General features: G+C 42.8%; 1 protein-coding gene across 1 annotated transcript in view; it reads left to right on the forward strand.

Moving 5' to 3' along the window:
* The first annotated feature begins 12,141 nt into the window (after positions 1-12,141).
* Positions 12,142-16,997, forward strand: part of EML3 (EMAP like 3) — a 96,326-nt gene continuing 91,470 nt past the window's right edge. The window contains exons 1-3 of the mRNA XM_063438006.1: positions 12,142-12,443; positions 13,233-13,379; positions 15,399-15,459. Coding sequence (XP_063294076.1) covers positions 12,422-12,443; positions 13,233-13,379; positions 15,399-15,459 — 230 coding nt within the window. The 5' untranslated portion in view covers positions 12,142-12,421. The remainder of the gene's footprint in view (positions 12,444-13,232; positions 13,380-15,398; positions 15,460-16,997) is intronic.

The following is a 16,997-nucleotide window of genomic DNA, read 5'->3' on the forward strand; positions in this document are numbered from 1 at the left end:
CCTACAACTCCAAACACACCATCGATAAATTTACCTATATCATTGGTGATATTGGATTAGCAGAGGAAGAAATACCACAATTGATGGTCCCTTTATGGCTCCTATTCCCGTATTCCTTAATTTTCTCTCTAATCTGTTCGGCTTAGGTAGGACCTTTCAGTCGCTTGGTGTTATACGATTGTTTATTTCGGCTGCTAATGTCTCAATGCAGTGAGTTCCAGCCAGTCAGGACCCTCTGGCCATGCACTGCTGATGGGCATTAAGTTGGCTACTCTGCTGGCTCCTAAATACTGTATGCACACCTGTGGGATGTGGATTTGATCTTACGGTTCTTTTGGAACTGTTAGGACAACGAGGGCCTATGCTAACATCAGTTTTTGGAGAAATGTATGCTTCTCTTGTGCCTCATTTTATATCAACAGGTTTCCATTATGTAGGCTTTTTTTCACACCGTTTCCAAACTTTGCCTAGTATCTATTCTTCAGAGCTTTGTAGAGGTTATGTCTCCACTGCATCATTCCATATTAGGGCAACTACTTGTATCTTATGTCTGTCCACACAAACCAGTATTAACTACCATGCCTGCATGTTGGATTCGTTGGCTCTTAACTATGGCATAAAAGCTTCATAAAAGCGTATCACTTAAACTGTTAATAGCTCCCGACTGATTCCTCTTCTGCAACTGTCACTAATCTAATACTATCCTTACCTTTTGTGTCATTTTACCCCACTCCCTCTCGCATGTAAGCTCATTGAGCAGGGCCCTCAACCCCTCTGTTCCTGTCAGGGCTGACTGGGGACACGAAGCAGCCCTGGAAAAAATCTATGGCAGCCCCATAAGTCATTGTGCTATGTAGTGTGTGTTATATAACACACACTACATAGCATATATATACACACACACATATCTATATATACACCGGTATATATATATATATATATATATATATATATATATATATTATTGGAATATTTATTTTTCAATTAAAATATTAGTCCTTTTAGGGTAATTAAATTATACAGTAATGCATACTCACATGCAGACACAGACAATCTTACTGATGCACACAAATAGGCTCATTGACAGACAATCTCAATGACACACACAGACAAGGTTACTGGTACACACACAAATTTAGTACAGACAAACTCTGATACACACACAAGCTTACTATAGACAAGCTCACTGCACACACATGCTCACCACAGACAGGAGCAGACACACCCATACTCCCTACTGACAAGCTCACTAACACACACATGATCCCTACAGACAAGCTCACTGACACACATACAAGCTCACTCACTAACAGGCAGATAGCCACACACTCACACAGGCAGATAGTCATACATTCACAGGCAGATAGCCACACACTCACACAAGCAGATAGTCATACACACAGAGGCAGATAGCCACACAGGCAGACAGTCATACATACACACAGAGGCAGACAGTCACACACACACAGACAGTGTCACACACACACACACGCAGACAGTCATACATACACACAGAGGCAGACAGTCACACACACACACAGGCAGACAGTCATACATACACACATAGGCAGACAGTCACACACACACACACACACACACACACAGGCAGACAGTCATACATACACACACAGGCAGACAGTCACACATACACACACACACAGGCAGACAGTCATACATACACACACAGGCAGACAGTCATACATACACACAAAGGCAGACAGTCACACACACAGACAGTGTCACACACACAGGCAGACAGACAGTCATACATACACACAGAGGCAGACAGTCACACACACAGAGACAGTGTCACACACACACAGACAGTGTAACACACAGAGGCAGACAGTCATACATACACACAGAGGCAGACAGTCAGTCACACATACACAGACAGTGTCACACACACAGGCAGACAGTCATACATACACACAGAGGCAGACAGTCACACACACAAAGACAGTGTCACACACACAGGCAGACAGACAGTCATACATACACACAATCACACACAACACACACACAGGCAGTCTCACACAGACACACTGACCTGCTTCTTACCTCCACATCCCTTGGAGCTCCTGGAGGCTGGTTGTTGGGGAAGCAGGGACTCCTTCCTGCTTCCCATGCTGCATTAACCAGGGCCCCGGCCGCACACTAAGCCCAGCCCCCACTGCATGCTAGCTCCGCCCCCGCCGCAAATGTTTTTTTTTTTTAATGATCCCAGCCAGCCATGGGGCTCTCACACATAGCCGGCCAGGATCACAAGAGCCTGATCAGTTCTGAATGGGGCTGTCAGCCCAGCCCAAGGTGCCGCGGCCCACCGGGAAATTTCCCGGTATCCCGGTGTGCCAGTCCGGCCCTGGTTCCTGTGTGTCCAACTTATCTGGTTACAACTACATGTCGGAATTTGATGGCGCTATATAAATGACATAATAATAATAATAATGGAAGGCGTTGATGCTTCTCTCTGAGCTCATTGTTTTAGACGCACTGCGGCATATCGAGCGTTTGCCTCAGGGCATCCTTGTCCAATATTTTACGTTTGACAGATTGGACTAGGGAAGATACGTTTCATACATTTTATTCCTGTACTGCTTCTCGTGCTGCTTCCTCTTTTTTTGAGCATTGAAAAAGCAAAATATGAAACTTCCTGTCATAGTTACATAGTTACATAGTTACATAGTAACATAGCTGAAAAGAGACTTGCGTCCATCAAGTTCAGCCTTCCTCACATATGTTTTTGCTGTTGATCCAAAAGAAGGCAAAAAACCCAGTCTGAAGTGCTTCCAATTTTGCAACAAACTAGGAAAAAATTCCTTATTGACCCCAAAATAGCAGTCAGATGTCTCCTTGGATAATGCAGCTATTACCCAACTAATTAGAAATGATATCCCTGTATGTTATGTTCTTGCAAGTATTTATCCAATTGCAGTTTAAACATCTGTATGGACTCTGATAAAACCACCTCTTCAGGCAAAGAATTCCATATCCTTATTGCTCTTACTGTAAAAAAAAAACTTTTCTTTGCCTTAGATGAAATCTCCTTTCTTCCAGCCTAAATGTGTGACCTCATGTCCTATGTATAGCCCTGTTTATGAATCGATTTCCAGATAATGGTTTGTACTTGCCCCGAATATATTTGTATAATGTTATCATATCCCCTCTCAGGCGCAGTTTTTCCAAACTAAAGAGATTTACATTTTTTAACCTTTCTTCATAACTAAAATGCTCTATTCCTTTTATCAAATTTGTAGCTCGTCTCTGCACTTTTTCTAGTGCCATGATATCTTTCTTTAGAACAGGTGCCCAAAATTGCACAGCATATTCAAGGTGTGGTCTTACCAGCGATTTATAAAGAGGCAAAATTATATTTTCATCTCGAGAATTTATGCCCCTATTTATACGTGGCAAAACCTTACTGGCCTTAGCAACGGCAAATTGACATTTCATATTGCTGCCCAATTTGTTGTCTATAACAATTCCCAAATCCTTCTCGTGTGTGGTTATCCCTAGTTCACTACCATTTAGGGTGTAAATTGCTTGTGCATTCTTAACCCCAAAGTGCATAACTTTGCATTTCTCTACGTTAAATTTAATCTGTCATGCAGTTAAATTAAAAACTACACTAGCTGTAGTGCACCTATAGTTTTAATTTAAGTAAGGACAGAAGGAAAATATTTTCTTGCCCTCCCTCCCTTGGAGATGGATACACTGTCTTCTCTTTTGTTGTTGTCTATTTTCGTTATTTTCTGTATTTGTTGAGTTTGGTATGTCATTATCTTGCTCACAATTGTTCATGTTTGTTATGGTTAGTTAATCTATCCATGTGCTAGTATTGATATTATGGTTTAGTTATAGGTATTATATACTTTTTCTATTTTATACTTCAACCTAAGCAAGTCGGTTTTCCAGAGTTGGGATATTTTCCTCTTTGTTCTTGTGATCAGTTGGAACTTTGTTTCTTTTCATGATTTCTGTCTTGTGTTTTTCTGTCTGTTGCCACTGTTTATTGCATCAAAGAAACAAGAGGTGCTTTTATTATCATTCCCTGATATTACCTCCTACTCATTTCCTTATTGGTTTATAGTTCTCTTGTTAATTATAGGTACAGTAAAGCTAGCATAATTTTCAATTTATTGTTACCTGGTATGTTTTTCTTTGTATTTTTTTGTCATGGCTTGGGGTTCTCTGGCCGGTACAGTTGAAAACACAATTCTCAATTTAGGCTTGGGGAACCACAAATTTACACTGTGAATTCTAGCTGTCACCTCTTAAATGCTACATATAGCAAAGCCCACAAAGTCTTCATCCTACCACTAAGCACAACTAAGCACATGAGGATTACATACACAGTGCACATACCATAACATTCTTTTTTTTTTTGTCAATCTTTCTTTTATTGAGGCAAGCGTCAAAAGGGGTACAGAATAAAGAAAAAGGGATTTACGGTATTCATTCAAGTTGGGAGCATGGTAACACTGAGTAGCATCTCCTAAGAGTAGCAGCCTAATTTTATGTTAACTAAGCATTCCAACATATTGTCAACAAGTTTAGTATAGTAATAGTAGAAATAGCTAAACACATGTGATGTCCAGTAACTTTAAAGCGTGAGTGACACCTAGGTGAGTCAGCCAGTTTAACAGGAGGATGTTCGGTTCTAAAGTTATAGCTTGTACTAATTTCGTAAAGACAAGATGAAAGCATGACACAATGATTAATAAAGGAATAACGTTTCAAGAAGCGTGTCTTAGAGCTGACAGACATCTAGATTAAGTTATCTCAGGTTATACATACATGAGAGTGAAAACGCAGAGCTGGTATTAAGACTAGTTGTTTATATGTTCAGCCGCTGTCTCCAGACCCCCCGTCCCCAGGTGAGCCACCTCAGGTGTAGGCGTAATCGGGTATCTTGGTGTGGTATACATGAGTAGTGCTCATAATGCTGCTGTTAGGCCCCCTATCTGGGCAGTGACTGTATGAGAGCTTACAAGGCAGCCGAGCAGGCTATTATGTTGGCTGACACCCCCCCTCTATTGTTAGACTAACTAACCTGGGGAAGGGCATGGCTGAGTACCTCAAATTGGGAGGACCAAATTTTCACATACTATGTTGACAGAGGCTAAACAGGAAAAACAGGAAAAACGCACGATGGCTGCTACAGTGAGATCAGGTCTGCATGTCCCGTTTCAATCAGAGCAGCAGCTTTATATTAGGGATCTGCTGGGAGTTCAAACTTATCAGTAAGGTGTTAAGGGGCACTCTGTCTCTGCCGCTCAGTCCGCTTTGCATGTAGTGGGGAGCTCAGAGCTCAAGCTCCTGTGTCAGCCAATTCCTCTGCGGGGCATCTTGGGAGCTGGTCCCTGGTAGCCTTGGTGCGCGGACAGGAGTCTTCCTGGCTCCAGGCCTCGTTCAAGGTCAGCATCCTTGGGCCACAGACTCGGGTTCTCCATGAGGTCCGGTCTCTCCCTTTGTGGGTGTCTTGGAGGGGCCTGATGGTCAGCCGCCGCCAGCGGCGTGTGGCCCTCCGGTGTGGTGGTCGATGCCTCGGAGGGGGTTCCCTTATGACCTTTGGCCTGGATGGGCTCTTGGTACGGGTAGTAGGCGCTTGGCGTGTCGCTTTGCCCGGAACGGGACCGTGCTGCTCCTCGTGCCCGCTCCTCCCCGCTGCGCCACTGCGTTTGGGGGGTAGTTGAGAGGCCCGCTGCTCTAGCCTTTCCCAGAAGCGCTGGAATATGATGTCCAGTCGCTCGGATAGAGGCCGGGTGGGCAACAGCCTGTAAGCATGGTCGTCCGCCACCATCTTGCCATCAAGGCTTGGGTGGCCTGTGGTCGTGGATGAGTGCGGTGGCTCGTGTGCCAGCTCGGTGTGGACCGGGATAACCCCCACCGGTCCATGGGGGGGGGAAACGCAGGCTTTTGATGGGGTCAGTCAAGTAAGAAGGCAACGAGGGAGCGGCGGTCTCCCTCGCGCCGCACGTGAATGTAGGCCTCATGGTACCGCTGAGCGAGTCTGAGTGGGGCATCCACTCGTGTGGTATCGTTGCGTAGATCGTGGGTAACCCCGTCGTTTGCCAGTTTGTGGGTACCCAGTTTCAGCGTCTACGTGGGGAAATTGTAGCTTAAAACACCGTTTGTCTTAGGAGCTCTTGCTGCCTGCTTCCACTCAGTTCAGCGGCCAGGCCCCCACCACCATAACATTCTTGTCCCACACTGTAAAGGAGTCTTCATGTTACCATGCAAATACACAGCCTAGGTAAGGTATATTAAAGTGTTACTCCAAGCACTATAAATGCTTCAGTGATTTGTAGTTGACAGGGTGCCTAGAGTCTGCACATGCAGCATTTTGGTGTGAAACACTTCACTTATGGAAATTAACCATTTTGCTGCCAGAGCAACAGCAGCATTAGCCAGGAAAGCATTAGCCAGCCCAGAACTAGAATAACCAGGCTGACTAATGTCAATTCTGTACATATTTCTATGCACTGAATTGCAGTCATTGCCTTAGAGCAGTCAGCTGAACTTTTCATACAATGCTCCAGAGACCACAGGATAAGGGGGCTTATCGGGTGGCCAAGTGTCTTCAGGGGGTCTGGTCATTAACTGCAGCCCTTTAACAGCGTGGCCCCTATCATACCGATAGCTTGGGAGGAAGTGGGAGCTTCACTTCCACCCAGGTAACAGAGATGTGCAGGAGGGAGAGGAAGAGAAGGTGGTGTGTGGGGGGGCATACCGGGAGAGCAAGTCCCTAGCGCCCAAAAGCCATAGTCAGCATATGCTACCCTCCTGCACCCAAAAGGTAGGACACTGGAGGGTGGCTAAAATGTTGACCAGCATATGTGTCTGTGTATTTGTATGTGAGTCTTTGTGTGTATGTGTGTTTCTCTGTGTATCTGTATGTAAGAGTTTGTATCTGTGTGCCTCTGCATCTCTATGTGTGTCGGTGTTTGTATATGTGTGCTTGTGTATCTGCATTTGTTTCAGTGTTTGTATCTTTTTGTCTGTGCATCTGCATGTGTGTCAGTGTTTGTATTTATGTGTTTGTGTATCTGCATGTGTGTCAGTGTGTGGATTTGAGTGTCTTTGTATCTGCAATGGTCAGTATGCGTGTCAATGTATCTGCATGTGTCAGTGTTTGTATATGTGTTTCTGTGTATCTGTATGTGTGTCAGTGTTTGTATCTCTGTGTCTGTGTAACTGCATGTGTCTGTATATCTGCATGTGTGTCAGTGTGTTTATCTGTATGTGCATCAGTGTTTGTATCTGCAGTGTGTATATCTGTATGTGTGTCAGTGTTTGTATCTGTGAGTCTGTGTATCTGCATGTGTATCTGTGTGTATGTGGCAGTGTTAATGTATACATCTCAGCATTCAAATGTTAACACTACATACAAACACAACTCAGCTTTAAAACATTAATATTGTATGTAAACACACCTCTGCATCAAAAATCAACAATACACACAAATTCATGCCTGCATTCCATTGCCAAAACTACAAAACAAACACACTCCTATATTCACTTACACATACTTCACACAAAAAACATACTTGCATTCAAACACTGCTGTGCTAAATAAAAACCTGCAATGATGAGCAAATTATAGATCCCCATCTGGAAAAGCATTGTGGCAGTTGTACGACAGATCTATCTACCTTTTGGCCTCTCTTGCGATGTAGAGGGGCCCACAACATTCTTTCACCAGGGCTCTCTGTACATTAGTTCCTCTGCCGAATAGTTGGCAGGATCAGCACCTAGCTCTATAGCTCGGCAGAAGCCAGCCTTAAAGGAGACCAGGTGCATGGCAGTACCAGGTAGTAGGCCAACCATTGCTTTCTGGATGAAGCTCGGTACAAGAGTGTCAAAATTTTTGTAAGCGGTTTCCTATGCTTTACTTGCTATTGAGCAGTGGTGTACCATGTCGCATATTTTAGGCTATTTTTGGGAGTCAGGACCCCACCCTCTGCTTCCTGCCATTTGGCAAAATAATGACAGGATTGGGTGACTGCACTGTTCTTGCAGTGCAGCGTACAGGAGTGAGATGTTAAAACAGAAAGTCAAAGGGTGTGAGTTCTTTGTGGAGTTATGGATGCTGAGGCATGCTGGCAAGTTAGTCCAGTATCTGACAATATCAGTTTTTATTAAATTTGTTTTATTCATGAAAGTTAGAGGTGCATTGACTGTAAGGACGTGCATGAGTTTGGCTGTGTGTTCATATCTCACTTGCAGGGGAGTCTGTCATAGGGACTTCAATGAGCACTTGTTCAATGTACCTGCAGCTCTAGTCACTGAAGGGTACCTCAATCAGGCTGAGGAGGGTCTAGTGAGTAGAAGCCTAGTGGATCTGGTAACCACATGTATATGGTTAGTAATTGGAATGTTTTGCCTAGAACAACAAAGTCTTTGTGGATGTAGGCAAACATTGAGTGTAGAGACCATCAGGATAGTAGGCATCTGCCAATGATACTATATATATTGGCTTTGGATAAGTGAGTGGTTTCCTGGTCCTATGATAACCCAGAGAGAGGGGAAAGGATAGGATAGCATATAAACGCGTGGCTTGTTCTCTATAGTTGTGTCGCTGTGTAGGATATCAGCACACAAAATCCCATGCATGGATATCTAGAGTGTGACAGTCAACCTCCACCTGGTCAACTTTGTCTTTTATGGATGTATATCTTCCCGAATGACCTTCAGATCTGTGCATGTTGATGCCTGCAGTGCAGGATTCACTTTTTTTGGTTGGCAAGGCTTTCAGTAGTGTAGCTCAGTGTGTCCCTTTAGGCAGTTTGTCATGGTCTGATAACGAGGATACTGGCAGTGGGGCTTTGGAGGATTAGAAGCTCCCAGTGCGTGGTGGTTGTGATGAGATAAAGATGACGTAAAGGTTCCCAGTTTGGAGTGTTAAAAAGATGTTCTGGGGTCCAGTAGGCTTGTTAGATAGCCCCCCTGATGTTGTTGTTTGGAGCAAGAATAGTGTATTTTTATCACAAGGAGCGCAAGGAGAATATGGCAGTCACTTCTTCAGATTAAGTTTTCTAATAATACCACTTTTCCATCCATGGGAAAAGTGGTTTTTAATATATAGTTGTCTGATTCTCCTGCGGACTGGGTATTTAGCCATCTTCCTATTACCTAGAAGTGTTTCATCACAGGATTGAAGAATGAAGAATAACAAATTTACTTGAGGATTTTTTTAGGCATAATTCTAGCAAAATATATTCTAAGCAGGTGCCAACAAGAAAGTGACTAATTCTACATATCTTTATCTGTAAGTAAACCAGGACATATTTCCTCCTGTAACACCATGTGTGGGTGAAGAATACAATGGACTTCGTCTCACACCCATCCACGCAACACCTAATCCCTGCAATCAATGACATGATGAAATGAAATGATTCTTTTCTGATTTCATTAATATGATATTATAATTTTCCAGGGATTTTTTAGATGCTATTAAGTGGAAGCAATAAAACAGTAAATGTTCAGATTTTTACATAAGCAGTAAGATGCACCTAAAGATATACACTTGAAGAATTCCTGATTACAAGGGTCCCAATGTCATCAGGATACAATGTTACTAAAAATATGGGTCCTCATAGCAACTCCATGTATAAGCATTATCTCAAGTATTACTGATCACGATGATTGTAGTAACAGAATATTCCTGATGGTGTTGGTCGTGTTTTGTGCCAGACTGGGTAAAACAATTGTCCTGAATATTTTTTAATTACAGTGGACCAGTGAGAAGGGGCGGGCCAGAGAGAACATGACTACCCTCAAAGTGAGCATGTTGGTTCAATGCTTTTCCAGGGCAATGCATGAGCAGAGCCCTACTAAAGAGCTCTCACATGAGAAAAAGGGCCTGTATTTGTTCTGCACAGCACAAGCAAAGTTGCTAGTGATTTGTCTCTGGTGTGTCTATAATTTGGAGGCTGCTCGAGGGATTGCGTATGTGTGTAGATTAAGCCGATTGTGGTGTGATGTTTTGTGTAAATAGGTCAGTTTTAGTTGTATTGTGTAATATGTGTGGCTAGGGGCTGTAGAATGTGAGAAAGTGTGTGTATAAAGGGCATAGTGTATAACAGGCTGTAGTGTATGTGTGTATAGGTGATGTAGTGTGTGCAGGTGCTGTAAAGAGTGTGTGTGTGTGTGTGTGTGAGGAGTGCACTGTGTTTGAGTGGTGCAGTGAGTGTGTGAGGGAGCAACATGTGTGTGAATGGTGAGGTGTGCAAAATGTGTGTGTGTGTGTGTGTGAGGGGTGCAGTGTTTGTGTGTGGGTAGAGGGTTTAGTGTGTGTGTGTGTGATGGGTGCAGTGTGTGTGTGAGGGGTGCAAGGCCTTTTTATTCCATTATTATTTTATTAAAAATATATAATAGTAATAAAGTTATGTTTTACTTTATTACAAGCTTGGTCCTGTTTAATTATTTGACTTTAACATTTTAATTTCCTTGAGACAACAAAAAGGGAAATAATTGTTGTCTGGGAGTTGAAAATGTATTTTCATCTAACCAACGGACACTTTGCCCTATTTGCATTATTTGGCTCCTCATTTGTTTTGTCTCATGATTATTATGCAATGCTTTTAACTTATGTAATATGTATTCAAATTATCCTTTTATGTTAAAGTTTCTTCCCAGTGTAGGGCATTTGTTCCTTTTTTAATAGAATATAAGTCAGGTGGTGCATGGACTCTTTTTTTTTTTTTTTAGTATCATCAGAGTTTTAAAGGTTGAATCACATCTGACAGTTTTAGAGATGAAAGATGTAGGTCACATGTGTTTACTAGGAAGCCTACGGCTATGTAGGGCTTCCCTACCTTAGAATTCAAAAATAGTTATACCCAAATTATCTCCTAAATCATGTGCCTTGTGCTTGTGTGTTTATGTGGCATAGTCTTGTGCCTAGTAATTTGATCTTATATGCTCAGAGCCTTAAAGGGACACTGGACCCTAATATAAAGCACTTCAGCTTGCTTAAAAATGTGTTCTAATTTTTTACTTTATAAAAAGTGCAAATTTCAATAGTAATTGGCATTTGGCACTTTTATAAATTGAATTTGTTACGCCCCCCTTTGCTGTCAATCAGACAACTGGTCCTGTTACTTCCTTTCTGTTTAGCTCAAGAAAAATACTATACGAGGCAGGCAACTGCTCAGAGCACCTGCTTGCAAAGACTTCTCATTCTCTGCAAAGACTTCTCTTCTGAGCTGCATTTGAAAGACTGTGATTGGACAGCCACCGAAAGTTTGGTCTGGGTTAGAAGGGGAGGGCTTGCAAAGGCTGCAGACAAGAGATCTGCAGTTTTTGCACACTGTCTTTAGGTATACCCTAAACGAAATAAAATGCATAACTAAATGCGTATTTTCATTTGGGTATATTTACTAAAAAACAATGTATTTATTTTTGTATTTGGGCAGTGGAGCGTCCTTTAGACCTGTCAAGTCAACATCTCTGAATAAAAAGACTGTTTTGATGCTAGATTTGCCATCTGTCTGCAGGAGTTCAGTAATAAAGTTTTCTAGTATATCTGCACAATTGTCACCATCATGAATCCTGTATCATTGTCTGCCAATGCTATCTGTGATGAGATAAGCCTGTATCTGTGTTAAAAGGCAACATAATTAACAAACTAGTAAGGTTTTACTTTGTTTATATACATAAAAAAAACCAAAAAAAAACCGACTTTACGCTTCATCAGCAAATCATCAGATAACTTTAAAAATATATTATATTATAATACCATTCTAAAATCTGTAATCTGTTTGAGCAACAGGCAAACTAGAACCTGTCAGGTGTGTCTGCCAACCTACAGTTACCTACCTGCATCCTACCTACCTGTGCTACCACACTGAGAAGGTATAAAGTACCAGGTATAAAAGGTGACAGGCTTACATGATGTCTGTATGACCCAAGAGTCCAGTTTTACTATGTCCCCCTCCCACCAAGCCTTTAAATATTTCTCTCCCACCCAGGTAGCACGTTTCTCTCTGTTCTACAACAATCTCAGACTCTCTAAATGAGTCCCCTCCTTCTCCCCGTCTCTCTTCTCTCACTGTCAGTGCTTGTCTCTTCAATGGGGAAGTGAGACGCGCTTCCTGAGGGAGGGACAGCAGTCACACAGACACAGACTGTCTCTTTGGTTGGGGAAGGAGGGAGAGACACACAGTGCTAGAGAGAGGAAGAAACTTGAGTGAAAAAAGTAGCAGAGGGAGAGATAAAGTCTGGAGGGCTTGCAGAGGAATCTGTCAGGAACAGGGAGCCAGGAGGGGTGGGGAAGTGCAGGAAATTAATGAGTTTTTTTGGGGTGGTGCCAAACTCTGCACTGGTCTCTTCCTGTCCTATTCCCAGTGCTCTTGCCCCCCAGGCAGGAGGGTAGCAAGCCTGTGACACCCTCCCTCTGAGGAGAGGTACAGCTGGAATGGAAGAGGAATGTGCTGCAGGTGAGTAGTCCAGATATATTAGTATGAGGTGGGTGTTTGAAAACTTTTATGAAGAGCAGCTTAGGGGATGTGTTCAGGCGAAGTAGTGAGAGTCAATAAAATGCAGTTTCTGGCACTCCATTTGCTGTGTACTATAACTCCTATCATGCTTATCCAGCTGTTTGAGCAGGATAGGAGCTGCACTACACAGCAGCATTAAATACCAGAAGTTGCCTCTCCCTGCTGGGGTATGTTGTGTGCTTGAACAACAGAGGTTTTGTGTGCTGTGAAATGTGAGGGTGGTATCAGTAAAGAGATGGTAGAATAGAAAGTTGATTTGGTAATACAGAACAGAAAATGGGATTAGGAGGGTTTGTGTGTGTGTACATAAACACCAGAATTTTGCTTCAAAATCTGGGAATGGAGTGAAGTTTTTGTAGTGCATGTATGTGTTGTGGAACACCAGATAGGGTATGTGGAAGGACACAGAAAGAATGTTGTTAATGGTGTGGGAGTAGTGACAATTACAGTTTTTTTTCTTTCTGTACAAAGAGCAATCACGGAACAAAATTCTAAAATTAGAGCACTTGGTAAGAATGCTCCATTGGTTTCCTTGGCGATTGCGTCTTATTTACAACCAGTCACTACTACAGCTCTTCATACACAGCCCCCCCAGCATATCATTTGGAATAACATGTAATGTGACTGATTTGTGGGACAGTAATAAGAAACTGAAGGCGTACAAGTAGATGTTTAGCAGTTGTAGTTTTGTAATCTCTTCCTGCTCCATTTACTGTCAATCTTTACCAGGTGAGGGTCCCCCTACGGGATGGGAGAACCGGTTACGAGCGCAGGAGGAGGAGATTATGCTGTTGAAGTCTGCGTTGTGTGACGTTCTACAGAGAATATGTACCTTAGAACTCCGGCTTCCGTTGGATGGACAGTCATCTGAGAAAAGTTGAGATCAGTGACTTGATACAAACTCTGAACATTTTTAGTTGTAGGACTGTGACAAATGATCTGTGACATGATAAATGTAACCATATCTGAAATCTGATTTCAGGCCCTGGACGTGCTGTGCTAACTGTGCTCTTTAAAACTTGTTAAAGGCTGTGCTACTACCATCTATGACATTTGCCGTCTTCTTTGAAATGGGACCACAAAAGGACCATTATTCTCTCACAAAATATGGCATCTGATTCGTGACCTATTAAAAACTTTTTAGAAGCGTAGTGGCAGTGAAACACAGTATAATCATACATGTCCACTAAACTCTCTAATTCTGATCAGACGTATGTCATAGTGTTTTGGAGAGAAAAAATGAATTCTGGCTGTGTTATCACTTTCACTGTTTTATTATTAAAGGAACACTCCAAGCACCGTAACCATTACAACCTGCTCTAATGGTCATAGTGCCAGGAGTGCCCTGGCCACCTCCCAGTGTAATTTGTCCAACAGTTTTAGGACGGTTTAACAGGGGCCAGCACCACAGCTGGTCTTCCCCTGCAGAAGACGTTGGATGCCTTCACTGTGAAAAGGACCACACTCATTAGCTGGTAAAGCATGCTGTAGTGGTTATGGTGCCAGTAGTACTGTGGCACCCACCCCCACATTGGGGTTTCATGAGCAATGCACACTGCTTCCACACAGACTGAAACTCTCGGCTGCACTGCATTGCATAGCATGTTACAATGGCCAGATGATCCCAGGTAAGAAGTCAAACCTTTTACTAAACGGTTTGAAAACTTACGTTGCTGGTGTGCCAGGGCACTCCTTGCACTATAACTACTTCAGCACAATGTTCAGTTAAACATTGGTATTATAAATGTAATGAACTAAAGAGCAATGATGTCAGAGGCCACAAATTATACTGCAGAGATCAATCAAATATAATTATGTACTCCAAGTTTTAGGAATATTTGCCAATTTTAATTTGGTATATATATTTTTTTCTAACCTACCAGTTTTGATGGTGCTCCCTGAACTTTGACATTCAGCCATCTTTTTGAAATTGTACCCACAAAGAAAACTTAATACCACAAGGTTGATTCAAAAAGGTCTAATTCTACTTCTTACCCAAGTTTAGGAATCATTTTTGTGTTTTTGTGAAAAATCTCTGGAGATTTTTACAAACTACCAATTAGCTATGAAAAATCATAGAGGTTCCCAATTTGATCAGAACAAATCTCTCAAGCAATCAATCAAGCCCTCAATAAAAGGATTTTCACAAAATAATAAAAAATATAAAAAATCATGTGAAGGCGTTTGGCAGGGTCCATTACTGCTTCTTAACCCCTTAAGGACACATCACATGTGACATGTCATGATTCCCTTTTAATCCAGAAGTTTGGTCCTTAAGGGGTTAAATATGGGCCAAAAAAAAAAGTGAATTTCCAGTAGAATTCATCAGACTCACTATGGCACAGTACTTTAAAAACAATTGGCAGTAACTGGCATTCATTCATAATTTTTCATCAGCCTGTCAGCTATGACACTCCAAGTTACTTTATTTTGGATGGGAGGGAATGATGTTGGAAATTGGCCATTCATATTCACTGGAACTATTGAGATTTAAAGATTAGTTTTACTGTTACCTCTCCTTCTCGGGTTCTCAGCCTGCACATTCTAAGCCTGCCTCAGCACATTCTAAGCCTGCCTGTTTTTTCAGGCATTGACAAATGATTGTTACAAGCATATACTCAGGGGATTTGCAATAAAATACTGTGTAAACTAATTTCACTTACTCCTGAAGATCCCCAATCATGTAGAATCTTTCTAAGTGGCCTGTTTAGTATTGTTGTTAATACCAATATGACAGAAATTCAATTGTTCGAGGAGTCATGGAGCATTGATGATACCACTTAAGTCAATGCTTTTGCTAGATGCTTTGACAATACACACACAACCTATTTGACAGTTCTGAATTTATTCTTCATCTAATTATACTTTTCAATTTTTTTTTATTTCCTCCTGCAGATCATTCTTCTCCTGTGGTACACAGTGTGGGTGATTTCAACACAGCCTCTGAACCAAGCAGGTAGTAGAAATAAGATTCATATTCAAATACGTAAATAGAAAAGCCTACATGGCTTAGGACAGCATACAATCTATGTTAAAATATCTTGTTACAGACAAAAGTGTTATAATCATTAAGGATCAAAGATACACCATAGTCACCAAAAAACTTAAGCTTAAAGGATCACTATAGGGTCAGGAACACAAACATGTATTCCTGACCCTATAGTGTTAAACACACCATCAACCCCCCTGGGCCCCTCATGCCTCAATAAATATAGCAAAATCTTCCTGTATTCAAGCCAGAAGCTGTAACTCTGCATGCTGTTTGCCTAAAAAAAAACCAAGCAGTCTGCTGACATCATCAGAAGTGGTAGCCTGATCCAATCACAGTGCTTCCCCATAGGATTGGCTGAGACTGACAAAGAGGCAGATCAGTGGCAGAGCCAGCATGATTCCAACACAGCCCTAGACAATCATCATCTCCTCATAGAGATGAATTGAATCAGTGAATCTCTATGAGGAAAGTTCAGTGTCTGCATGCAGAGGGAGGAGACACTGAATGTTTGGATGCATTTTAGGCAGCCATGACCCAGGAAGGATCTCTAACAGCCATCTGATGAGTGGCCAGTGAAGTTATCACTAGGCTGTAATATAAACACTGCATTTTCTCTGAAAATACAGTGCTTACAGCAAAAAGCCTGAAGGTAATGATTCTACTCACCAGAACAAATTCAATAAGCTGTAGTTATTCTGGTGACTATAGTCAGTGGCGTACATACCAGGGTCGCAGGGGTCGCGGCTGCGACCGGGCCCGGCCCACCAGGGGGCCCGGCCGCCCCTGCGACCCAGTATGTACGCTCTGGGCCAGCCTCTTCTCCTGAGGGGCCCAGGAGCCGGCCACCTCCGGACCCCCCGAGGCTGGCCCTGCTTACACCCGGCGGGCGGTCAGGCTGGCCGGTGCGCGAGGGAGCACTCTCCCCTGAGTGCTTCCTCTTCAGCTCCCTCGCGCACCGCACTGATACCGGAGCCGGAAGATGACGTCATCTTCCGGCGCCGGTATCAGTACGCGGCGGGCAAGGGAGATGAAGAGGAAGCACTCAGGGGAGAGTGCTCCCTCGCGCACCGGCCAGCCTGACCGCCCGCCGGGTGACCGGCCCCCCCAGGAGCCCAGCAGCACCACTGGACCCCAGGGAATCCCCTCAGCACTCCAAAAGGTAAGGAGGCTGGGGGGATTAAATAAAAAAAAAAATGTGTTAGTGTGTGTGTGTTAGTGTGTGTGTTACTGTGTGTGTTAGTGTTACTGTGTGTGTTAGTGTTACTGTGTGTGTTAGTGTGTGTTAGTGTTACTGTGACTGTTACTGTGTGTGTTAGTGTGTGTTAGTGTTACTGTGTGTGTTACTGTGTGTGTTAGTGTGTGTTAGTGTTACTGTGTGTGTTACTGTGTGTGTCTGTTACTGAGTGTGTTTGTGTTAGTGAGTCTGTTTGATGTCTGTTAGTGAGTGTGTGTTTGTCAGTGAGAGTGTGTGTTTTGTAAGTGAGTGTGTATGTATGTATGTC

The sequence above is a fragment of the Pelobates fuscus genome, chromosome 12 (assembly GCF_036172605.1).
Source record: "Pelobates fuscus isolate aPelFus1 chromosome 12, aPelFus1.pri, whole genome shotgun sequence".
NCBI lineage: Eukaryota > Metazoa > Chordata > Amphibia > Anura > Pelobatidae > Pelobates > Pelobates fuscus.